Consider the following 27,362-nt stretch of genomic DNA (forward strand, 5'->3'; position numbering starts at 1 on the left):
TAGATGACCGGCAGCAAGATTAATGTACTACGCATGATAAGTTTGCACAATACATATAATCATATTGTGTAATATATTATTATATGATTCTAATTGGCAATCACTCTTTGGCGCTGAAGACAAAACCAGCAGAAACACGCTAAGCAGTGAACGTGTTAAACATAAAAGCCTCGAGCTTCGAGGCTCGAGTCTCGACTACTCAAAGCCTTGAAACTCGAGCCTCGAGCCTCGACGACTCGAGCCTTGGAGCTCGAGCCTTGAGCCTCGAGCTTCATATGATTGTAGCCTTAAAGACTCAGTCTTTAAGGCTAAGCTTTGTAGCTTCAAAGACTCGAGCTTTATACAACACTAGTATAGACTGCGTATGTAAGTTAAGCAGTCAAAAATAAGGTATACGTATTTTTTTTTTTATCGGCTGAGACGCGACTTTAAGGAGTGAAACCACCCCTCGAAGTTTCGATCCGAAATTTTTTCTTATAAACAAATTATATTTTGGACAATTTGTTAGCACCATATTATTATACATAAAAACGCGTCTACTGTATTCGGGAAAGCTGTAGTTATGCATACGCTTTAAACTGAACACAGTTCGATCGACCCATCATACGATGATAATAAAGAACCGAACACCCGTGGAATTCCCGAAAAGAATGACATTCTGTCGTATACAAAAGAAATTTGCATAACGAGACTGTTACCATCGACTAATCGTATCCGCGCGTTGAATTTTCGAAGGTCGATCGGTGTCGCCCGAATGCGCTGTCGAACGTAGAGGTGGCAGGAGGGGACAAAAGAAAGAAACGATAAGTAATTTATTGGCGCCAAACTGACGAGAGCGTGTAGAATCGAAATGTAGAGGCGAGGAGTCAAAATAGAGAGAAAAAAATGACAAGAAAGGAAAAAGGCTGATCGAATGCTGTGTGTGTGTGTGCCCACGTATGAATTCCACTCGGTGGCGGACCTCTGTGCCTACGTAAGTGGTTCTCGACCGGTGTGCCGGGATGAAAAAAGTTTGACACATTCCGCAGGTGTGCTTTCTTCGAGGGGGAGAGTCAGTCCCTCGAGCGATACACGGGACACGATGGTTTACGATGTTTCCTATAATGTTGCAAAAACCAGTTTCGGACCACTTTGAACGATCCTGGTGGACATTTTTCACGGGAAAGAAATTAGAAGTGGAATAGAAGCACGAACGACTGGGAAACAGTGTAGGGTGCATGTAGAAATGGCCGTTTTGAACGTTGAAATTCTTCATTAACATTGAACCGATTGGTGCAGCATCGGTAAAGTTAGAGATTGGTTTTTTTTTTAAGATACTGTTAGTTTCTATAGTAAATTTATAATAGTTTCTATAGTAGTCACTATTACATCACTCCCTAAATTCACTCGTAGTGCCCACAAATTTCATTGCAGTATTATTGATGAAATGATTCGTATCCAACTTATTTTGGTCAAGATAGCGAGCTACACGTTTTCGTAATACACATTCGTTTTAAATCAATTTCCAAGTAGGTACTAATAATAAAGGGAGGTATAAGTGATACCATCTTTAACATTCAACTAATGCGACAAATATTTCCATTACTCCACATAAACGTCCGTAATGTATTCATTACACCTTGTCGGACATTTAACTACACCGACTTTTAGATAACCCTCAGACCTATATACATATTCATCCAATCTCCACTAATCACTATCACTACCGTTTATCGTCATCGAGTAAAACCTTAAGAAATTCGTTCCGGATGATTTTCTCTCCACAAAGTTCCGTCTCCATTACCCCGAAGCTATATAAACGGGCTTTAATGACAGCGCCGTCTCGACCCGATATGTTGCACAACTCCGCCGACATCGACGCTCGATCACGGTTTTCTTCCACTTCCACCAGCGATACACAGCGTACATGTATCGGTTTCTCGGACATTGGCGCCATCCGGATTTCGACCGAAAATATCGAACGGTAAACACGCCCAAACTTTTTTCGATCCATCGGAATCCATTACTAATTCTGAAAGTAATTAAATCGCTCTGTAATTTGTACAATGGTCCCCGTGGAGGCCCAGTGCGCCACTAGGACCTTGATCGTTGATCAGGTGGGTAATGCGAAGCTTTATCGCGAGTCCAATCGATCCTCGACCAGTCTGTAATCAATTCTTTCGTGTCAATCACGGGACACAGCCGGTATACCCGCGTGGTGGCGCCAACCTGCTCCAGGAACACTTCTGTTACTTCTCTGTGTGTGTATTATTTTTTTTTTTTTTCATTATTCTTTAACTGCTAGAGAATATCTGTTTTCTTTTTTTCTCTCCGTTACATGTCCCCCGCCGGCGATCTTGTTAATTCTCTCTTTGTCCATTCACTCTGTCTCTCTCTTTCATTCTTCCTTTTTTTTCTTACGTTCCAATTCCTGGTGCGTCATTATCGTTCGTGACGCTCGGGCGGATACGAACCTACAATTAATAACCGAGTACGCGCGGAAAATGTGCTGTGATAATTGGCGCGCGTGTCAATGACGACGGCGCCGCCCGTGAAGACATGCCTCGGTAATTAACGCTCGTTCCGTCGTTAACCAGAACAACACCTTTCTCCGTTTCGTGGCGAATTTCGAGAGGCGGCGGGTGTACGGTTAATTAATAAACGACACCGGGGTCCCCCGGTTGATTGATCGGAATTGGTACCACCCTCTTGTTCACGAATCATTATTCATTTTTATTGGCCAACTTTGTCAAAGTGATAAGTTTGACAGTGATTTGTCAAATTTATAGACGGTGAGCTCGTGAATACAGTTACACAGGGTGTTCCACCTCACGTGAGCACCTTAAATATCGGACTTGCTTTGGATTTGGAGAAAATTTATTTTAACAAGTACTTAAAGTGATGTCCATCAACTTTCCGTTTATATTTTTCAGCTGTACTTATTTAAACTCCAAGGTGTTCCAAAATAGTTGTAAGTCCTTGAAAGGGTTAATTCCTGAGGTGATTTGACAACTTTTTCCCTTAGCGAAAAAGTTCTCCGAGCCCTTCTTCACTCTCCTTAATGCTGAGCCTTCGAACACTCATCAAGAATTTCCTCTAGATAAACAAAAAGTATCCCAGAAAAGTTCTACGAGCACTAATCCTGGTAATGATACATTCCTCATCGGAAGGCCATTCCATTTCACTGATTTGACCTGTTTCTTCCCCCCCCAGCACCGTTTCGTCACCGTTCACTTTTATTCTCCCACCGGTACGCGTACTGGGAGCATTTTATATAATTCGATTTCGAATTGAAATTCGATACCACGCGACTCGATATTAATAGAAACGGTCTCGAGACGGGAACGTGACGAATGTTCCCTGTCGGATTTTTCGCTTCTCACCGATAAACCGGCTTCGAGCGAAACAGGATCGATCTGAATTCGCGCGTTGGGGCCAGGGGGGGGGCACAGGTGATCAGGACTCTCGAAACAGCCGCCACGGAGAGACCCCAAATACGCTCCGGATACGTAGGTGAGATCGGGCGACAGGTGCAACGAGTGATCGCGCCCTGGTGGTCGCGACCGCTTATTTGTATAAATTTACATTCGCGCGTCGTCGGTAGAACCTGCACACCCGGTGATCTCTTTCGACGAATTCCAATTAGCCAGCGGAGAAATAGATCGTGGCCGGAGCTCGGTGCACAGGAATCGCAGATCATTTCTGTTCTAACGCATAAATCTAACCACGAGACAGATAATCACGGATAACAGTGTAGAATCTATTACACCGCGTATACATTAGCGCTGGAATGTTTTGACGTGGTAGATTTTCGACTTTTTATTGGAGGACACTTGAATGGTTGGATGACTTTTCCAATTAAACTTTGAGGTTTCAGTATTTTTGCTTTTGCAGGGGTATTTAAATATAAGTATAGACCATATTTAATAACTGTGAGATAAACTATGATGATAACAGAATAGAGTTTGTTACTATGTATATACTGTCGTTAGAAAGTTTGGAATCGTGTAATGGACAAGTAATTAGCTTGGATTTTTGAATGAAAAATACAGGAATGGTTGGATAACTTTTCCAATTAAACTGTGAGGTTTTAGTATTTTGTTGCTGCAACGTTATTTAAATATAAGTATAGACCATATTCCACGGTTAATCGATTAGAAACGGTAAAGTACTTTTTTCTCACTCTTTTGTTCATTCTTCGAAATTCTTTATCTAGACAATGAATATGCCCATCTCTACTCACAGACGTGACCAATTACAGGTTGAACAACTCAAGTTCTTTCTCGTACTAACTGAAAATCTTACCAAATCCACACATAGCAGATTCCGTCATACTTCACATTCAAAGGATCGACACTGATGGAATAGAGAATCTTCGAGGGAACACCCGGTATATACACGAAGTCAGCGTACAACGTGCTGGAAGTCAGCCTATCGTTCGCCAAGATTTATTTTCCGACAGAGGGAAACGGCGTGTACGCGTTTACATGCCGAAAAACCCGTTCGGCTGCGCTCGAAATCGTGTTATCGATTTTTCCGGCTTTTCATTTTTCCACGTCGCATTGGTATCGCGGTTGCCGGGCCCGTTAAAGAGACAGGTGCGACACGACAGCCCGCGCCGGACCTAGCTGTTGCCGATAATTAAGCGCGATCCCCTGATCGGGATAAATCTCTTCGTAAATCCCGGCTGGATCGTTTACGATTGACACGCGACACCATAACACGCGGGCAGTGAGCTGCGGCTAGTTTATTGGTAAACAAATTGTTCCAGTAATTACCCTGAGACAGCCGACCGATTCTGGTTCACTAGTAGAGTACCCCAAAAGTCATGTTCCACATCTGATTCAGACTTTTCTCACAAGGATAGTAGCCGAAAGTGATGTTTCAGATTTGGTTGCAACTCTTCTCACAAGAAGAGTACTCCGAAGTGATGTGTGATTAACACCATTTTGAAGAGCTTCTTAGTTCGCAGTCCAAGCAACATAGTTGTTCGTTGTGTCGCGATGGAAAGGTAGTTGGCGACTAGGCAACGTGTTAAGTGCACGCCACCGCAAAATGACGAGACGTGAGAATCGTTTACATCCTTACGTGTGAGCAAACCGATCCTTTAACCCGTTAACTGAGGAATTTTTACAATTTTTATGATTTTTACAATTTTTACAATTTTTACAATTTTTACAATTTTTATAATTTATACAATTTTCGACTATTTTCAGAATTTTCAAAATATTCAGAATTTCCAGAATTCCTAGAATTTTTAGTATCTTTAGAATTTGTTACTATTCTCTTCATTTACCTGCAGAATCTCTGATTTAATCATATCGAAATACTAATATTGGTGCAAGTAACATTTACAGTTGTATTTCACCTTACATTTTGTTCTCGCCAATAAGATATGGCCATTGTAGCGATGAATGTGTTAACGTAGCCGACTGAAAGCGATAATCGACCGGGAATGTTTAAACAACCGCGAGGATTTTTGCGCGCGTCCTCACACGTGTTCCATGACATCACGGACACGCTCGAGGATTCAGGTGTCGGAATATGAATTGGTAATTAACACTATTACCTGTTGTTATGGCATACTTGACCTCTCCTCAAAACACCAGGTGGATGGAAAGCGTACAGTCAGCCTCTGTCACCTGAATCAACGTGGCGACGCATGGTGGCTGCCGTAATAAAATCTAAGGGGGTATTCTAATGTGACCGATCAAACAAATCAATTTATTTTCTTGCATTTTCTTAGAGTTAGGTTTCTTAAAAATGTATTCCTAAAGCATTATTGCGAAAATCATAAAATTGTCAAACCCACGTCTAGTGTTAAGAAAAAATTTTAAATTATTTCTTTCTAACAAATAAATAAAACTTCATTACATAACATGTTGTTGTTAATAGTTTTGTTTCGAAATTTAAAATAATTTTAACCGAACGGATACAAACGTGAAGAGCAAGTGAAAGAGAATAGCAGGGGTTGAACGGAATCTTTAACAGTTTCTTCTGTATCGAATATAATTGCTAATAATTAGATAGGTTTATCACGTTCTCTTTGTGTCTCGACGTTTTCATAACTAACGTGAAGCTTCCTCTATGCTTTGTGGACAGAGGCCAAGGCGTATATACGCGATTCGCTGTTTCAATACGCGTTTATGAAGCGACGCTTCGCGAACAGAGGGTGTAAGAGAGGAACGTGCTAAAAGGATCGTGCATAATTTAACGGAGAAATGGATTTTGCGATGGCAGTCGATTTAGCGGGATGATATATGGAGAGCTCGCAGAATAATGAAGAGTTCGAACAAACTTATTACTGCATTTTACGCATTTGCTGTTATAGCACATGTCCTCTTAAGGGGTCATGCTCAGTCAGGAGGCCGAAAAAAGAGTGTTCTTTGGGAATTTATTTGACATCTTCTCCACACATTTCAGAAATGAGTTTTACTAATTTTTTTTTGTTAGAGCAATATCGGTCAGCAGTAATTTCAGAGTACATTTTTCTTCTAAGAAATAACGTTATTCTGTTATGTATAGGTAAATTTAGCTGAGGCTTCGTGGCTTTTATTTGAAAGAATTTACAAATTTAACAACTTATCTCTTCATTGTATTAATTGTTTTTCATTATATAATTGAGAAAACTAGGGACGGACGAGGGTTAAATAAATCGTATAAAGTTTCACTAATCAAAGATAACTAGGCCAACAAATAATTGACAAAGCAATAATAAAGAAAACAATCGCAATAAAATTTCGAGTCGTGTGAAAACCAATCTTATTTTTAAATCTCGAAAGTTTACGCTAAAAATATCCATTTCTAAATACACGATCAACTCTGCAACATCAGTCATACTCGTGGCAGAGCCACTGATCGACCGATCAGCATATGGAATACAGTTCCATGACTAATAACGTGCTACATTGGCACATATAAGTGACTGGTCGTTAATCGCTATTTTCCAAGCGCCCTCGGTGGCGACCTTATAATCAGAGACACTGACAAATCACTGTGTTTCTCTCGTCGTCGGGTTTGCAGAAAGAAACAACACCTCTCCCGAGAAACCCATCATTGGATACACACACCGTCTCCCTTAACCCCTTGCCCTACGATTTTCTTCACGTCTGCAGACACCAGAATTACATTCTTGTCGATAGTTGCTGAGAAACGAAAGGAATTCTGTACTTATCGGAACTGTATTTTTACTGTAATCTGATATAAATTTACCCTTTTATTGGATTTCGCAGAGCCCTATAAGCTATAAATGCATAAAATCCGCAGTCTAGTAATAATATATTCGATAGGCCTGGTCGCAATATGATCACAGCTACGATTCGACTATTTTCCTTTCGTCGTTATTTACCGATGAGGCCAACAGACTCGCCGATCTACGCGCCGTTTGAGACCGCCTTCTGATTCATTGGGTATCGTTTATACTGCATTGGATGTCACAAGCAGGTGCATCACTGTGACGCCACTTAACCGCCGTAGATAATCTCTAATCATGTTATGTCATCGTGGCTACACGCGTTCACTCGCCTGAACAGTTTGCAACGTGCTACGGGGTGTCTGAAGAAGAAACGACTAAGCCTGGCTAAAGTTAGCTCCTCAGAGATTGATATTCAGAACTGTTTCCATGAAATTACTTATCGAGCTACTACTATTTGATATAAATATATGAATTTAAATACTTGTTCCAAATCGCTTCACGAGTGATCCATTTCAGGGACCTGCAATATTTTTATTACGTCCTTTCTTACGCGTCGGAACTCGATAAATCGGTCTGGTTCGCAGCGATACGATTACGCGAAATGGAAAGGCAACGCACGTCGTCTCGATCTCGAACGTTTATCGGGAACGTTTAAATTGCCGCCCCGAAGGCTTTCGATCGTCAGCCGGAAATCACGGAACAGTCCGTCCAGTTGGTATTCGAACGAACAGTCTGATCGTCGTGAAAGAGGAGAGAAAAAAAACAAGAAAAAAGAAAATGATCGCCTGACGGCGAGGAGAGGAATCAGCCGCAGGGATTCTAGCAAAAAGTGCAATTGGATCTCATTGGTTCAGGAAATGGTCCGCGTGTAATTCGTGGGCGATTACAGTATAATTTTACCGTCACGTATGTCGTTTTCCCTTTAATCGCCGCAGTCCGTAGCGGCGTCAAGCGACACGTCGATCGTTATCATTCAACGTGTAGCGCAATTATACACCGTGCGCTGTATTGCACTCTATTACGCTGTGTTGCATCGCGTTGCATCGGTGTCACGCGTTCCCGGGAACGCGCGGGCGTGTGCGCATTGCGATGATTGGGCGCCACCTTTGGAGCCGCGGGGTGTCTCTTGGACCTGGAATAGATTGTTACGTATGTACACCCACGAGCAAAGTTGACTTCTACTAGGGGAAAAAGTGGCGTAAGAGGAAGGCCTTCTACCACTTGGTAAATTTATTTCAAGTACCGAAATAAATGTTGAATTGAACGTTAATTTGATATAAATTTAAATAATTCCCAATACTAGGTAATAGGAGGCCCTTTGCCTACATTACTGTTTCCCTTAGTCTTAAAATTTGGTACAGTAAAAGTTGTTGCACTTTTAATATCTCACATTTTTAGGTTAACCTGTTAGCAAACATTAATAAGTATAATTCTTATTAAAAATGTTAACTTAAGAAAACGTTAACACGTTGACTGCCGCAGTGAAAAAGGCCGTACGTAGTCAGACACACTTTATTTCGTGTTTTAACTCATAAATCGTTGAAACTATATTTCCCCTTTTCTATACTACTGCATATATCTTTTTTTTTTCTTTTGTCCTAGAATATTCTAAAATGTGTTAAAATCAGGAATATATTTTTTATTTTACCTAAATTTTACTTTAAATAGCAAGCACAACATTTTTTACTCATTGACAAGTATACTAAACAAAAAAATGTCATCTTTTCGTGACGAGTATACTCGACATAAACATCGAAAGGATTAACACGATAAAACAGAAAATTAGAGAGAAGTTCGCCTAACGGTAAATGTGTCGAAAAAAAAAGAGGCATATTTCTACTGATCGTATGTTTTGCTCGTAAGAAACGCAGACAGGAAAACGATGGTAGCAGTATGTCATGCGCGATAATCGGCAACGCGTTCGCAGTGATACATTCAATAATTTTGACGGGTGTAATTACTGGAACGGCCGTGTCCGTGCGTTCAACATCGTAAATCGTGTGTTCACATTCCGAACGATGCATATGCATGACGTAACGATCCAGGCGCCTCTTCTGATGGATCGGAGGCGCCTTCTTTACTGGATAGAGGCGCCTCCTCACTGTTAAAGACGCCTCTGTTTCAAACTATTCCGAATGAATCATTCCTGAAACAGCGCCGAGGCCTTTCGATCCCAACAATTTTCACGTCAGAGCCTTTCGCGCAGAGTTCACAGGGAAGGTTCAATAAACCCATTCACCGTTTTCGTGTTTAATTGTTGAGCAATTTTCACGTCAGAGCCTTTTTCGCGCAGAGTTCACAGGGAAGGTTCAATAAACCCATTCACCGTTTTCGTGTTTAATTGTTGATAATGCGATAACAACGTATACCATTTTATTCGGGAGACTACAGAATAATTTGACGCAACAATAAACTAAATAACTATTAATGTTTGAGCACAGGAAATGTTCAAAGTTGAAAAATTGCAGTTTTTTTAACAATCAAATTTCTCGGAAACTGAGGGTGATGGGAAGAAACTGTTTACGGATTCGTAATCGGCACAGAAGAATCTATAAGAATTATTATAAATGTTCTCTGAGACAAAAATCATGTAGACCAGTGTTGTGTATGGCGAAGAAGTCACAGATAGATAGCATAATACATACGCCGGCGATCTTCTCGGAATACCGAACGATGGTCGACGTCTTCAAGGAAGATCGTCGAAGAATTAGTCACGCCGCGAAACATCAGGCCGATTTTAATTTTAATTCCTTTCTCTCTCGTCCCCGCCCGTCCACGATTGGGAGAGTAAGTAGTCATCCTTCCAGCGAACAGTAACATTGTACACGGCCGAAACGATTACGCTCGCGGTATTCATAAAATGATTCACAAATATTACTCACCGTGACTTGGCGACGTCCATCGTGCAATGAAATTTAGCATTCGGCCGGCCACATGTCGAATTAAACATAATTGAAATATGTACTTCTCCTTTAATACACGTTGCAACCATCATGTGTCTTTCTATACATGCTTGGCCACAGTTCATCGCCAAACAGATTTTAACACCTTCTTCGCAAGATATTACGACTGGCGATATTAGGTGCTAGACGATATTGGATGCAGTCGCTGTATTGTCTTCCAGTCGTGTACCATTCAATTATGCACGTGTCGGATCGAGGAAGATATAGCTTCCGCCATTAGACGGCGAAAATTCAATGAATAATAATCGACGGATAGCTATGATAAATATTCTTGGTTAACGATAGTTGGTAAATTGAAAAGATTAAACGAAATGGGGAGTCAGCTCGTCGTTCTCGACTTTATCTTTCCGTGACCTTTCGTTCCTGCGTTTATTTAACCACAGATTCCGTACATTCTCTTTATATGTACAATATTTTATATTATATTACTTGTTCGCGTTTAACTTTTTCCCCTAATGGAAGCCGAGGTTGTTCGTGGGTGTACATCGCGGGTCAAACTCGCGCTGTTTCCCGTAAAATGGTGTTTTACGTTTATTGCACTGAAAAACTCCATATACCTGTTGAAGCTGTAAAATTTGAAACTGTAGATTTTTCAACCAGGCATATGCCACTCGGCGAAACGGTGTTCGGTCACGAGCGTTTTATTAAAATCGTTTGGTATGTCTCTTGGCAGGTGTACAACACGCGCGGATTGTGTGTTTCAGGAGGAGTGCAGGAAAAGGATAGCCGAGTGCACGATGAGCGACGGCGCGAGTACACCGGTATGTGGGAGCGACGGTGTTACGTATTCGAGTCAGTGTCGGGTCATCTCGAAGCAGTGTCAAGGCATGTCTATTCTTATCAAACACACTGGCCCTTGTCCAGGTAGGGTGATACTCTCTGCTTCAAATAGTACCAGTATAAATCATACCTTGACGACGCACAATGTGTCGAGTAGTACCTATAAGGACGTTTAAAGAAAAATTTTTCGATCCAACACTGACTTTTTGACATTTGTCCATTGACACACTGTGCGACGTTGAAAATTCAGTCGAAAATTAACCCCTTGACAGAGAAGTATTTTCAATCTGAAATTAGTACGCTATTAAAATTTCTTTAATTACATTAAAACGGAAAAGCCGATTCCAAATTGACGTCGTACCCAATTGAGTTTTTATAACTCAACCCAGATAGCACATGACGCCTAGAAGACGGCTTAATGACGCCTTAGACCTAAAATAGCCGTAAAATAGGCATCTTTAACCCTCTCAAGAGTTACTTGATCGTTAATATTTTCCCAGATACAAAGGGAATTATATTTTTATGACAAGTGTTACATTTATTCTAAATCTGAATTGTTAATACCAGCGATACGGTATTTTACGTCGACTCGAAGAAAACGAATAATATATATCTTTACTAAATTCAGTTTGAAATCGTTATCACGTGTCTGAATCGATGTCGTAAGGCAACGGTTTAAGGCGTCATATGCTATCTGGGAAGGGTATCGAATTACAGGATTAGGCTACCGAAACACATAAACTTTAGGGTCGACCAGGTTTATGGCTAACGCTATATCCTTCAAGCAGCCATAACAGCTGACTTCATTTTTCCTTACCGTCTAACGCGAGACCACGTGATATTGAACCTGTCCATCCAGAGACACCAGCGTGCTTTTCCGCAAGGTTGACCGCCAGGCCCGGCGCAAGACCAGTCTGCCGGCCAGACGGCACATACGCACCTGTGCAGTGCCACGAGGAAACCGGGTACTGTTGGTGCGTGACGCCGCAGGGTAGACCGTTGCCCGACACCTCGGTAAGACACCAAAGACCAAGATGTTTGAAACCTGGTCCCAGATCTGCTGCTTCCACCAGGAGCGGGCAAAGGAGGCGCTCGCCGAGCTGGAAGCAGCGAAGGCAGTACAGCAGTAAACACAGGAACACCTGCGATCGCGCGGAGAAGTCCAAGTTTAACGGGAACCTAATCGAGAACTTCAAGATCGAGTACAGGCGGACCAATATATCCACCGACGGTGAGGATTCTCTTATTAACTTTAATTAATTTTCATATGACCAATTTTAAAGTCTTCATATTTTTGAATAATGCGTCCATAAAGAGGACAAATAAGACTATATCCTCAATTTTTTTCTACTTTTTCAACAGTGCCTCGCTATAAATGGTTAAAAAATATTTTCTTCTAACTGAAATAATTTATATTAGGTACTCTCATGTCTCCACTATAAGCATCCACAAAGCTCATTTTGATCGGATTGTTAGTTTAACAGTTATGATTCGTTGAAAAAAGGTTGACACTATATTCGAAACAGCTGTAGAATCAACAATTTAACAAATGTTCCAAAATCCTACGGAATACGTTGATATATCACTAAAGACTACAACATATCCAAATGTGAACAAAATCCGAAATGGTGATCCAAAAAGTGTCCGATTTCGCGTGGAATGACCCGTACAGGAAAAGCCTTCTACAACTTCGTCTCGGGAGTCATTGAAAATGCCAAATTAACATTCGGTTTACCATTTAACCGACCGTTTGACCCTCCTTCCGTATTTTCCTGTTTTTTGTGTTTATTTTTCCCGACGATCGGTTGATCTGACAGGTGATAAAAACGTGGAGCGCGTGCTGTCGTGGAAATTCGTCACCCTCGACAAGAACGGTGACGGTTACCTGGACAGGGCGGAGTACAAGGAGCTGAGGAGGCTCGCGAAGAAGGCGGTAAGGCCGAAGAAATGTGCTCGCACGTTCGCCCGCACGTGCGACCTAAATCGGGATTTGAAACTCTCCAGGCAAGAATGGGGTGCCTGCCTTGCGAACGACTTCACTCGTAAGTTTAACACGTGGTGCACGTGCTTCTCACAACACAAGATAAAACAGGGAGAATCCATTGAATGCCTTAGGCTGCGTGTCCACTCGAAAATACGACTCCCACGAGGTACGATCTCTGGACTGGAACCACTGGTTAACACCTCCTCCAGAGTACACACGTCCCTCGATTTACGCGGAGTATTCGTTCCGTTTAGTATTATTTTAAATAAACATTTTCATAACTTATAGTGCCTTTTCTCTTGAGAATTTCTTTTTTCATACAGGCAGACTCCATTTAGATGGTTTTTATCCGCATAAAGAAGAACCACATGGAAGAAACACTTTGCGTGATTCGAGGGACGGGTTTATTCTGTCTCGAGATTTACGCTTCGAGGGTAACATTCTCGGGTGGACAAGTAGCACTCGGAGTCCTCTTGGTTGTTCACCCGAAAACGATCTTCGATCCTTTGATTCAAGTGAATAGTCTTTCCGAATTATTTACCTGAAGTTATCGTTAACTTTAACTGTAATTAACTATAATTAAAGGGCTGACGAAGAACAGAAATTTCACCGATTTTCATCTGATTTCTTCGATTTGAATCAGTCACCTCGAGTACATGATTCCTTCTCACTTTCGAATCACACTCGAATCCTGTGTGTACGACGCTTGTTCGCCACCGAATTATCAAATAAAACTGTAAACATTCCTAAAGCCGCCGTTCCTGGTAGACGCGGGCTATTCAAGGTCACAGCCGAGGTTGTTCGCTGCATAAATCAATTTTGAACGCGGTGATATTTGCGAACCGGCGCCGCGGCTGTTGCGCCACGGAGAAGATTGGATTCGGAGGCTTCGTTTCGCGTTTACTGTCAATTACAAAACACCTACGCACTAGGGATGTTCCGAGGCAACAAAGTATTTGCTTGACAGGTTCCACGGACTCCCCTCCGAATGGTGGGAATAATGCCTGGACAATAATCGTGTAGAACAAGCCAGACGATAATCGAAAAGAATCTGTATACAATTATGTACGATTTTCAGATCGATTCTTTAATTTCGATTTTTCAAGAAAATCGAACTACCGACGATAAACGCATATTTGCTTCGATCGATGGATAAACGTGCTAAAAATTTTGAAAATTTAGAAATTTATTAATTTCTTCACTTTTATATCGTAATAAAAGGTGCACAAGACCTGAGATAATGTATTGTCATAACATTTTAATCGTCGTTGTGAGAATGTATCGACAAGTCATTTTGACTTACTTGGTAGTTCTAGTGTTAAAAGTGAATCGAACATCCCCAGTACACACTGTGTCGATATTTAAAATTGTTCAAAAAGGATCCAGGATCGTTCTCTTCCAAGAGTGGTATACACGATTTCGTTAATCTCGACCCGCAAAACTATCTGTTAACAGATTTTCCTACAACTTCCGCCATTTTGTTTTCCAGTGAATTTACTTACTGGCAAACATTTAACGAACTGTATATGCTCGATGTGATCCAATGGTTTTAATTGTTACGCCCATTAGCGACAAATTGAAAACGCAGAGAGCGTTAATGTTCGCGGGCACGGTTACGCGTTATGGCGGTCGTAAATCGAGATTAACAGCAACGCTCATACTTACTTACGCAGCCTAACACGTGCTAATCTGTCTACTTGCGTTGCATTGCAATCGCCTACGAGCTGTTAGCCACGCTCAGCGCTCTCTCTATCCTCGTTTCCTGGGTGAAGGTTGCTTCTTAACGCATCGCGGTCGTGTAACTCGCGGGAAATGGTGGTTGCTGGAAATTCCAGCGAATTTTCGCGAGTGTAGAAAGTTCAGGGAAAGGTTGCCATCCTTCTAATTGTCAGATCTATAGATGGCTTTAGATTGAATTTTCCATTTATTTTAATATCTTAGTGAGTGCAGTTTTCATATCTTCTTTAGAAGTAGAACCTCTTCCTGTTTCTCTCTTGTATGTCCTCATCCTAAAAGTAACTAATATTACAGCAAATAGCAAGTTCGCTGTATCGCCATTTAAAGTTTTAAGTTCAAAAAGTTTTAATTATTTAACCCCTTGTCTTATAAGAATGTGTTGACGATTTCAAAGTTGATTTAATAAACATGTATACTATTAATTTTCTTTGAGTCGAAGTGAAATTCTGTTTAATTGGTATTAATATATTAAGATTTAGAGCAAGTGTTACACTTGCCCTAAAGATAAAATTTCTTGTGTATCTGGGAAATAATTAACGATAAAGTAATGCTTGAATGTACCGTCGTCAAGAAAATCGTAAGGCAAGGGGTTAATTACAACTTACCCCGTGTTACAACCAGCGGTCTCCCCTACTTTGGTACTCGACGTGGCTCTATAAATAAAAATTTCACAAAGAGTCATACTTATCGCGCGTCGTTTGAGGATAATACCGGAAGATCGTCGTCGCGGTCGTCGTCACCGGCGTCTAAATCGTGGCATAAATTACAAGCGTCGCCCGGGGACAGGATGTCGCGCGCACGCGAAGGGCCGCCCCGTCTCTATGGTCGGGCCCCGCTTAACATTCGTGAATACTGCCGGAAGTTTGCCCACACTCCGCGGTCCGGCTGCCCGAGGAATTGAAGCAATTGACCTCGTGTACGTACACCCACGTGCAAACTTGGCTTCCACTAGGGGAAAAAACGGCTTAAAAGAAAAGTCTTCTACCACTTGGCAAATTTATTCCAGGTAGTGAAATAAATGTTAAATCAAATGTTAATTTGGCATACATTTCAGTAATTGTAAATAGAAAATGGTAGGAGGTCCTTTTCCTACGTTACTTTTTACCCTAGTGGAAACCGAGTTTCCTCGTCGGTGTACACGGTCGGTACTGGCGGTCAGCCCGCGGGAACGACCCGCCCGCGCGCGACTCGTCGCTTCGTGAATCCGCGCCCACGCGATCGATCAGGCCATCCCATAAGTAACGTCGTCCATATTAACTCGTTTCGCGAAAGTGCTTAGAGTAACATGTCTATCGCGACGCGAGACAGTTAAAAGTACAGTAAAACTTGAATTACGTAGTACCTGAAAATTGGGACTAGAGCCAGCACCTGATCAAGGGGAAGGAGGGTGGGTTGTAGTCCTGGGCCCCACGTTCCAGGGTGTGGGGCTGTTCCGAACCTTCTATTTTGTTATGATTAGAATGCGGATTTTTATGCAAAGTAACAGTTTCTAACGTAATTTATAAAGACAGGAGGGAATGTAGAAATTTATTTTCCCTCTTAAGTATCTTATTGGGATCAAACTAAAATAGAGAAATCAGTAGATTCGATGTACGTTTTGTCTTTTATTACATTTCACAGAACCCTATGGGCTATAAATACATAATATCCATAGTCTAGTTATGATTAAATAGTATTTAATTTTATTTAAAATAAATTTGAATTTTTGAAGATTTATGTATTTTGTTGTGCTGTATTACAAAAAATCCCCCTCCACCCCGATTTTCAACTTAGAGAAGGACAGTAAATGGAAAAGGAAGTCGTCTAATGGACGTACACTAATACAACGATGAATGTTTTTTTATTTTTTTTACTCTTTTTCAAGCACTATTTCACTAACATATTTGTGAGACTTTGCTGATGAAAATGATACCAAACGATAGATTCCGCGTGTTCGTATCGATGCCAAAGCGCTAACAATAAGAGTAGAATTACACGTAGACTGACACATAGAATTGTGGTCAATTGCATGGCAATTATCGTGCTCGCGCGACCCAACATCTAACTTGCGTGACTATAAGTCTAGTCCAATAATGTTCGATCGATTCTATCCAGTCCTCGTAGAATCAATATACAGTGGGTAAAAAAAGTATTCGTACACCCTTTAAAACAGAACAAATCTTTCAAAATTGAACCAAGTGTCTTGAGTTTCTTTGTGAAGTTAGAAGGATTAGTGTACTAAATGATGTGTTAAGAAAATGTTGAAAAAGTTAACTGTACAACTGTTAACTATATTTACAGAAATGTGAATATGATTATTAAGTTTCTCAGAATATAATTATTGAGTTTTAAGAATCGAGGTCAACGTGTTAAGTGGAAGCTAGCATGACTGTTTTCATCATTTCGAAACGTTTTCTTAGAATGCATGTTCTTTTCTCACGCGTACTCCGCATGATCGACATTGATCGCGTGCTAATTCACCGCATGAGTACATCCCTTATGTAGTAACTGGTACAGGAGTAAAAAAGCAAGTATGTACAGGGTAATTTTAAATTAATGTCAGAAAATTTATAAACAAATCTTACAAGAAAAGTTTTTAAAAAATGTTCTAAGTGAAACACGTTTCCAGTGGAAGCCATATTGGAAACTTGATGTGACGTAACACTGTTCAACTGACTTTTTTTCTTAATGTTACAGGTATATTGTATATTGCAATGCAATTATTGAACTGTTTACATCAGTATAGAGTGAATTGTGAATTTATTTTAGGGTGATTTCAAATCATATTTTAGATTTTTAAAACATAAACAGAAAGTCTCTCGTAATACACTCCTTTAACCAGTTAAAAATTTGTTCCAACTCCTTTTTGATAAAGTAATTGCTGTTAATTCAACATTCAGGAGTATAAAATTACAAATTTACAAATTTTCTGACATCACTTTGCAATTACCGTGTACAAACTCTCCGAACCAACGGTCCGAATAGGATACATTGGCCTCTAACTATATTGCCATGGTCGGGGCTGTAGAGGAGTAAAATGGCAATAAGTTCAGGTCGTGGCAATATGTTTAGTGGCAATATAGCTACAGTCCAGTGTGCATAGTTTGTCGCGAGAATATTTCTATTCATTGGGTGCGTGAAGTCTGCTGCCTGAGACACGAAAAGCTCGGGGAAGAAATGTGAAAACGATAAAAACGAAAGTTCGATGTTCGCCGCTGCTCGCTGCTCTGCTAGACATAACCTGCGATGCGCGAATGACAAACAAAACAATTGTACATATAGGTAAGGCCGGTCGGCTGAGTGACATCATTGTTATCATTTAGTACGTTTGTTCTTGTCGCTGAACCCCGCAGACGAGCGCCCCGAGGTCCCTGAGGCCCAGAGGACCCGGGCCATGGACCAAGGTGAGTCCTAGTTCTGCACATCCAACAGCCCTGTCACGTTACTTCTGTAATGTACACAGGGTGGACCAAAACACGTGGTACAAATAAGGTCAGGTAGATATTGCAACTCAAAACGAAGAAAAAATCAAGAATAACGAAATTACGTTTAGGGGCTTGGATTTTCGAGAAAATCAGATTTGAAAATGAATCTGAAACGCGTGTATTCGTCATGATTAGACTGCGGATTTTATGCATTTATAGACTCTAGAGCACTGTAAAAACGAATAAAAGACAAAACTTTTATCGAAAACAACGACTTTTCTATTTTATTCTTAACTCAATAACATACTTAAGAGAAGATAGTTCTTGTCTTCAAGAATTACTTTATAAAATTTGATTTTCCATCAAAATCCTCAGTCTAGTCATTATAGTAAGTGGAAACGGAATGCAATGCACAGACCTGGTAGCAAAGTCCCATTCAATTGCACGGGTAACTAGCAGATTTTCATAATCGATTATCTCAAAAACGAAACCTCAAATGCAATTCCATTATTCTTGATTTTCGTCTTATTTCGAGCCGTACTATCTCTTTGGCCTCATTTGTACTACGAATTTTGGCCCATCCTGTATACATGTACCTCTATTTGAAATCTATCTGTACTTGACGTCACTGTACAATGGCTGGTAAGATTCTTGTGGATTTCTCGCGGAAAAAGAATCGACACTAAAAGAAACGACTCGAAGAGTTGGAAATCCATAAGCATCTATGCAACATCTCAACGGTAATGCACTTATTCGAAGAACTATTATACTTCTTGTACTTTTCAAGTATCTTCTATTCTCTACGTAACGTAAATCTCTGGTAGTTAATCAAGAATCTGTGAATCATCGTTTGAAATTTATTCTGAACTTTATATTCCGTGTTATGATCCATTCACTGGCGTCGATTATTATCGATCAACGTGACGATGCTAAAAATTCTAAGCATGCGCTCCATAAAAAGAAACGAATCGCCCGAATCTCTGTCCGATAAACATCAAACGCGATCAGATCTCATATTTTTTTCTCAGATCTTAAATTCATCCGTCACCACCCTATTCATTCACCACACATTAACGCGATCACCACAGAAATAATACAAATTAACGGTTACGGTACATACATATACATATTAGGGTGGTGCTGAAAATTGAACATTTAAAATACTGCTTGGTCACCATAACCATTTTGTTCACTATGCTGAGAAACGGGCTTGCTTAAAATTTTATTATATATCATAATGTTTTAGAGGTTGCTATCAGCTTATTAATATTTCGAATGATATATCCATACACCCAAACTCTATAAATCTAAGAGTGGTTTTTAGTCTGATGATATTGTTTGTGAAATAGATTTTGATAAATGTCAATTGACTATTCTTGAAAGTTGTTGGGTCAGAAATTTATTTTGTAATAATATTCCAATGTTAAATACGTGTATTAAAAAATCATTGTCGAATCAAAATTGTCGAAAAGTATATTCTATTCGGTTTCTTAAAAAGAAAACACAAAATTCAATGGCTGATAGCAACCCCTAATATTTACCTGAAAAGAATTTAAAAAACACTATATACAATTATTTACTCGCAATAGTGAACATATTGACAAGGTGCCCCGTGAAAAAATCCAAAAGAATTTTTTGTATTAAATGTAAGTACCTCCCTAACATATATGTATATATATTTTTTTATTCAAAATTTTGTACCAATAGAACGAAAGACAAATGCGTTACGCCAATCGCCCGTATGTGTAAATATTTCTTTTTTTTTTTTTCAAATTAACCGCTGCATTAACAAACTGTAAACAACGGGACAACACCGGCTGTACAGAGAAAAAATTCCCTTTTTGTTTAAATGTCCTTGTACATAATCATTAACATTTAATCGCCGAGTCTTTGTCGCGGATGAAAGGGTCGATTTCCGAAACCTATTGTTATCGAGGAACGACGAATGTTCCTTTCTTTTTGCTTTTGCAATGATTTTGTTTTTTCTAATCTACAGTGTTAAAAGGAAATCCTGCGTCAGTGCATTCTCGACCGACATTCAACGATGATCCAGCGGATACTAAAGAAGACAGCGATGGTGAGCGCTTTTGCACGTACAGTGCTCGAAATAATTAAAAGATCGAATCTCTGAACAAGTCTAGAAATTTATCTGAATATTTTGAATGGTAAACAAGGACAATACTTTTGTTGTACGTGAAATGGTGACTTGAATAATTGAAGTTATTCTATTATGCAAAATGTCTAATTCCAGATAGTACATGACGCCTTAAACACGTCCATTTTACGGCTATTTTAGGTCTAAAGCGCCTTTACGTTGTTATTAAGTCGTCTTAAGCCGTCTGTGTGCTATCTGGGATATGTATATTCCAGAGGGGCCCCGTTCTGAACCTTCAAATCACAATGAAGTCAATTAAATATATGATCATTTAATTATTTCGTGTAATGCGCCATTTATGCTGAATGAAAGATCGATGTATATTACATAACAGACATTTTAAATGTAACCTAATGAAACGTTTGCAGCCAATGATTGTTTAACTGATAGAAGATCCGTGTTGGAAGACGAGAGGCAGCATTCTCAAGAGAAATTCTATGTACCTGAATGCACTCCTGACGGAAGGTATCATCGAGTGCAATGTTACTCTGGTTATTGCTGGTGTGTGTACCAAGACACTGGTAAACCAATCCCTGGAACATCGTCTAAAGATCGTACTCCAAATTGCAATCCAGTGCCTACCCCCAGCAGGCCAATGAAAGGTAATTAAATCATATAACTTCATTTTATCTTGTGTAGCCATTCTGAAAAATCTAACTCTGGTGTCAGGTTGTCCAGAGCAAAAGAAGCAACTATTCCTGCGGGATTTAATGGATTTAATGCAAAAGAAGATGAAAGCTTCTGGTACAGATTCAGATGAAACAACAACCAAATGGCAAGCTTCTAAAGAAGAGCAAATAGCGACTTGGCACTTTGTAATGCTTGATAAGAATAAAAATAAGGCAAGTTTTCGGCGATTAAGATTTAAAATTATAGTGAATGGTATTTAGTATATATAATAGAAATTAAATGAATACTATTTGTGGATATATACGTAGAATTTCTGTCTAGGTTTTGGAACGAAAAGAGTGGAAAAGTTTCCGTACAATGGTAGCAAGCAATAGACAGCTTCAAAGATGCGGCAAAAGATTGCCTAGGTACTGTGATATCAACAATGACAGGAGGATCAGCATGACGGAATGGCTTAGTTGTCTAAACGCTCAACGCCCTACACCCTGTAATAATACTTCTTCATATACACTTGTTTTAAACATATTCAAATACACGTTGATCAGTAGAAATACATAATTGATATTTATAAACGTATTTCAGCCGATAGTACGGAAAAAACATCGACGAGTAAGCCGAAAAGGATGGGTCCTAATCCATTAGATCAGCTTCTTAAAAACGACGATGATTAAAAGTCTATGTGATATAATGTGTGTTCGTCCTTTCATCTATATGTCTTCTTAGTGATCATTCATTTAATACGCTGATCACAACACGAGCAAATGGAACTTTCGAAAGAAAGGCAATTACTGTTAACAGAATTTTATTTGTATTTTTTTATATCTGGTGATAAATATCGCTGTCACGTCATTTACTTTAATATAGGCCATATTTATCTGTACCTCACAGATTGATCAATTCGATACTGTATTTTAGCATAATAACGAAGTGTAGTCGTAAGGATAAGAATAACGAAGTATTACGGGCATACGATCGTGTACATATTTAATAATTTTCATCTCGGTGCTACGCACGACACTGCTTGTCATGACTACGATAATGCGGACGCGAAATTCGGTGTACAATTCGCTGATTGCTATTGAACTCGCTAAATTGTCACCACGTTTGTTGCATGAGTACTACTCAAGATTTGTTATAATTTAGGCTTAGTGAATTTAGGCTTGTACACATTTAAGATTTCTTTTATAGTTATCAACGCTATCGATTTGAAGAAAGTTGTGAAATTGAAATTTGTTTATTGAAATAAATATTGTTTTAACAGGACATGCTTGTTGAACAAGTTTTCAAGGTGAGTGTAGATATTAATGTTATTTTAAATATTCACATAAACTTCCAGTAATTATTTAGTCTTTTTTGTTTCACGATTACTGATAGTTCATTCATAGAAAAATTTATGTATAAATAGAAACTGGTGAATTCATAATACAATGATCACAAGAAAGCTGAGCAAATAACACTTCTAAAAATACAAGGTTGAAATCAGGAGACCTCTTCTGTTTGTATAAAATTTATATATACATATATATACGTGAGTATCTGTATGTGGGTGGGTGTATATATACATATACACAGAGAGTTGGACATCAGGTGGGAGAACATTTAATGCAAATTCTTTAGCGGAAATTCGTTTTATACGTGCGTACTTTTCGGTGGACACTTGTGTACATATGAATTATATGTGTACACAAGTATATTTGGAGGAAAAAACAGTAACCTGTTATGCTCGAAAATCTCATACGATGGGTTCTGTTATTATACCCTGTGGATACCACCGACTAAACATAGATTTAACGTCACACGCGACTTTTCCTACGACAGTTTACAAAATGACACAAATTTTTCTAGATTACGTTTTTGAACCCCGCTGATTATTGGCGTTAACTATAAGCTCCAATCTTGAGCTTCCCTATGCAGAACTACGATGGGCAGATTACCCAATTCTGTAATACTTATAATTAAAAATATCAACAGCATTTTTGTTACTTTCAATTTTCGTCTCATTTTGTCATGTAGAATTACCCCTTAAATTTCCTCTCATCTGTTGCCGAACATCCTGCATATGTACACGTGTATAAGAAAATCTTACATTTTGCTTCCATGGTTTGTACAAATCAAACATTCAGATGAAACACAAAACTTGATCATTATGGGTGTAGTTGAAGTCGAATATTACACAACTCATTAAAATTATGAGAGATGAAAAAAATGGACAGTTATTGGGCAGTCTACATTCATCCGAACAGAATGTGCTAAAATACACGATCTTGGTAACCACTATCGGCCGTACTAGAAGTAGATTTCGTTGGCCCTCCAGGTACTTGGTGTTGCGGGTGACGTATATGGCCGGGTCGTCTTGGTGGAGCTAAGTACTCAAACATACTCTGCGTATGCTGTGCCAACATTTTACTGAGATCACAAGGCATCGGATCAGTCCAAAAGAAGTCGTGGTTCAACGCAGAATCCGAATCGTATCTTTTAGACGGATCGAGGATTAATAGTTTATCTAACAAGTCACACGCATAAGGATCCTTTAGATATGGTTTCAATCTGTCTTTAACCTATGCAAAAATACATATGTTTCTTTATACTGGCTACATAAGTATCTTGATAATATTTACCTTTCGCTTTTGACCTTTAGGTAAATCCATTTTATTAAATAGCTCTAAATTTTCTACTCCAGGCCAAACTTCTGTTGTTATGGAACCACATAATTGTGAAATTAATATGAGTTGTTGTTGCTCTGTATTTCCTTGCATTATGGGTGATCTGTTAAATTGGAATAATGTTTACAATTCTGTATTTAATAATAATCAATTTGTAGAAACATGGGTATAGACCTGGTCCACATTTCAGCCATTATGCATCCTGCACCCCATAAATCTACAGGAGGACCATAATTTCTGTCACCAAGCAAAAGTTCCGGCGGTCTGTACCAGAGTGTAACAACTCTATTTGTGTAACGATTTGGTTGGCCATTTTTGTTAGCGCTAAATGCACGAGCTAACCCAAAGTCAGCTAATTTTAATATACCATTTTTAGTTATCAAAACATTTGCAGCCTTCATATCTCTGTGTAAAATCTGCAGAACAATACATAAATTAGGGTGCATATCGTATTTACACGAAGTATATTATTTCTTATTAGTAGACTATGGATGCTTATATGAATTCACAATTTTATGAACTATTTTTAAATTTATGATACCAATTAGAAGGCTCAGTTAGTTCAAAATAAAATATAAAATAATGGTTCACTTGTTCACATAAGGCATAAACATATAAAATCCACATACTACTTATTAAACACATAATTAACTGACTCTTACCTTATTACTATGAATATAATAGAGACCATTTAACAACTGTTGCATAACTTTCTTTATTTCCCCTAAACTAAATTTGACATTGACATTGGACAATAAACCAGCTAAATCATGTTCACAGAAGTCGAACACAAGATAGAATGTAGAACGATAACGATTATATTGTGTTGCTAAAACAAAATGCACAATGTTGATTATAATCTGTTTTATGTAAGAGAGCAATGCTCCAAATTATAATCAATACATAAATTCATGAAAATGTATACCTCTTGTTCTACATATTTCTATCAGATTCACTACATTTTCATGTTTTAGCAATTGTAATATCCTTATTTCTCTTAAAGCAGTTATAGGAAACTGTAAACAAAATGCAATTAATATTGTATTGTATCTTTATGTTTATGAGACAATGAATGGACAATACACATTATTTCACGATAGTTTCTTACAATAAACATGCATTACCTTTGCACATATAAAATTGTACACAAAAGATAAAAATATAGAAAAGTGGCTGATCTTTACACAAACGAATTCAAAATTTACATGGTCGGACGATGTGAATAAAAGGATGGTGAGAAATGTTTTGAACTATCAAATATTTAAATGCGTACATACCCCTTCCTTTTCATTGTCCATTAATACTTTCTTCATAGCCACGAATTTTTTAGTGCAATTTTTATCTCTAGCTTTGAACACCTCCCTGTGAGGCGATCATAATTATTAAGAAACGGTAGAAATCATTTCATTCTCGTTCGAACATAACCTAACGACGGATCAGAATTCAACGTTGAACTCACCCGAAGGTGCCCTGGCCGATTTTCGCGACCTTCTCATATTTCGAGGATTCATCACAGTGGGGAAAATCGAATTCCTCGATGTACTTCTCTTTTTCCTTCGTGTTCATATTTGCCGTTCATTGGGTAAACATAAATGTTGTTGCTCATTTAATACCATGACGTACAAGCAACAATATTCAGTGGTCACAATATAACCAAGTATAACTGAGTATAGTATAAGTAAAACTGAATACTGAGTAGAACCACCGCCACGGATACCTACCCAACGACTGGTGACGCCACCCGTGGCAATTCGCTCAAACTACTAGCCAAATCACACCGATCGGTGAGTGAAAATTCCTAGTGATGTAAAAATTCGAATATCTCAGTAATTAAGTACTCAAAATGAACATCATTACTCTCAAATTGTTCCTCAAAACTTAATGCTTGGACCCAATAGTGCAGAACCCCTGAATTAGTAAAATTAGGTATGTCTGTATTACGATAGCCACTTATGAGGCGGCAACCCTACTTGCACAGATTTCGATTACATTTACACCGCTGAACGGGCATCATTTTTCCTCGTCACGCATTACATTAGAAGTTTGAACAATGTAGAATAATACTCTCTAACGGCTGAGAACCAGTAATTACAAAAACATTGTTAAAATCACATTTATTTACAACGGCTCACACGGTATCCCATCATGCGTACACTGTTTAGTTCACTTTGAACAACTCTTCCAACGTTCTATGGACAATTTACTTCTTGATCAAGCATTCAGTTTGAAGCTGAAAGAACGTAGATTAATCCACTGTAATTGATAATAACAATAAACGACCAGAACACTGTTAAAATCGCATTTTAATCGCGGAGTACCACTATTTAAATCTACGTACTTTCAGCTACAAATTGAGTGCTTCAGCTAAACGATAGCTGTCCGTATAACGGTGTACGAGCTGACCAAAGTGAGCTAACCGGGGTACGCATGACGAGATACAGTGTCAACCGTTGCAAATAAATTGCGATTTTAACAGTGTTCTGGTCGTTTATTGTTATTGCCACTGACAGGAGATTAATCTACGTTCTTTCAGCTACAACTTGAGTGCTTGGTCAAGACGAATCAGCCGTGATAGGGTAATAATCTACGTTCTTTAAACTTCGAATGTAATGCATGACGAAGAAAAATGTTGCCTGTTTAGTGGTTATGTAATTGCAACAGCTTTCGATCGGATTTACATTGCTAAACGAGCATCAGTTTTCCTCGGCATGGATTACATTCGAAGTTTAAAGAACGCAGATTAGTACTCTCTAGCAGCTGGGAACCAGTAATTATAGGAACATGGTTAAAATCACAATTGTTTGCAACGGTTTACACTGTATCGCGTCATGCGTACCCCGGTTAGTTCACTTTAAACAGCTGTTACACCGTTATACGGATAGCTTTCGTCTAGATAAAGCACTCGAATTGTAGCTGAAAGAACGTAGATTAATCCACTGTAATTGATAATAACAATAAACGACCAGAACACTGTTAAAATCGCATTTTAATCGCGGAGTACCACTATTTATTTGACCGGTGGCGCCATCCGTGGCGAATCACTGAAACTGCTAGCCATATAATTGGCTAGCAGTTTGAGCGAATTGCCACGGGTGGCGCCACCGGTCAAAAAAAAATAATTGTATCGGTAGTCGGTCCAACTTGGACCGACGGAGAGCACCGATACTGCGGCTCGCTCTCTCCCGTTCGCCCGCTCCGACCATCTTCGGCATCGTTCGGTACGTGTCGACAAATAGCACTGATTAGTGTGACAGATAGCACTGATACCGCGGCTCGCACTACCGCTCTCGCTCGCACGCCGTGACGTCACACAGGGACAGTGAAGCAGCGCGGGGCCAACTAGTCATAGCATATATAGTAAAGCGCGCAGTCTATTATATATGCTGTCTGTGGAAAAGTGGGGTCATAAAACCCCCGGAGCATGCGCAAGAGATCCCGTGTGTGTGGGAAATTGGGGTCATAGAACCCCCAGAATGCATAGGAGACCTCGTGTATGTTTATATGTTTTATATTTTATATTAAATATTTAAATAAATTTATAAAGTATAGTATTGTATTTTATTCTCCCTCAACGCAGAAACAACTTTTGTGTTGGGTATCAAGGTTAGGAAAACATATTTTGATGCAAATAGGTATCGATACTTCTGTTTCGATACCGAGTATCGAACCTTCATACAATAGTATAATAGTTATGAGTAAAAAATCGATACCTTGGTGGTATCGATTCAACCCTACCCATAATCACCCATAACGATCCAAAGAAGAGTTTGACCAAGTTTGACAGAACATTCTTGCATATAACCTCAAAATAAAAAATTGATCACGATCTGCGCATCACCTAGCGGTGCCTACGGCAGACAATCTCACGCTTT

The 27,362-nt window shown here is 39.3% G+C and overlaps 2 protein-coding genes across 2 annotated transcripts in view; one reads left to right on the plus strand and one right to left on the minus strand.

Annotated features, from left to right (window-relative positions):
- LOC107190244 (SPARC-related modular calcium-binding protein 2) overlaps window positions 1-21,498 on the plus strand; it is a 26,940-nt gene extending 5,442 nt beyond the window's left edge. Inside the window, exons 2-10 of the mRNA XM_015579019.1 lie at window positions 10,842-11,001; window positions 11,777-12,148; window positions 12,735-12,959; window positions 17,941-18,021; window positions 20,039-20,119; window positions 20,566-20,799; window positions 20,867-21,039; window positions 21,149-21,314; window positions 21,410-21,498. Of these exons, the coding sequence (XP_015434505.1) occupies window positions 10,842-11,001; window positions 11,777-12,148; window positions 12,735-12,959; window positions 17,941-18,021; window positions 20,039-20,119; window positions 20,566-20,799; window positions 20,867-21,039; window positions 21,149-21,314; window positions 21,410-21,498 (1,581 nt within the window). The remainder of the gene's footprint in view (window positions 1-10,841; window positions 11,002-11,776; window positions 12,149-12,734; window positions 12,960-17,940; window positions 18,022-20,038; window positions 20,120-20,565; window positions 20,800-20,866; window positions 21,040-21,148; window positions 21,315-21,409) is intronic.
- Window positions 21,499-22,895: 1,397 nt separating this feature from the next.
- LOC107190280 (cyclin-dependent kinase 9) lies at window positions 22,896-25,056 on the minus strand. The gene is made up of 7 exons (XM_015579062.1): window positions 24,950-25,056; window positions 24,768-24,852; window positions 24,416-24,506; window positions 24,153-24,319; window positions 23,665-23,906; window positions 23,446-23,593; window positions 22,896-23,385 (listed from the first exon to the last, which is right to left on the minus strand). Exons 1-7 carry the CDS (start codon window positions 25,054-25,056, stop codon window positions 23,077-23,079), a joined length of 1,149 nt encoding a protein of 382 aa, XP_015434548.1. The 3' UTR covers window positions 22,896-23,076.
- Window positions 25,057-27,362: the final 2,306 nt, after the last annotated feature.

The sequence above is a fragment of the Dufourea novaeangliae genome, unplaced genomic scaffold, assembly GCF_001272555.1.
Source record: "Dufourea novaeangliae isolate 0120121106 unplaced genomic scaffold, ASM127255v1 scaffold168, whole genome shotgun sequence".
Lineage (NCBI taxonomy): Eukaryota > Metazoa > Arthropoda > Insecta > Hymenoptera > Halictidae > Dufourea > Dufourea novaeangliae.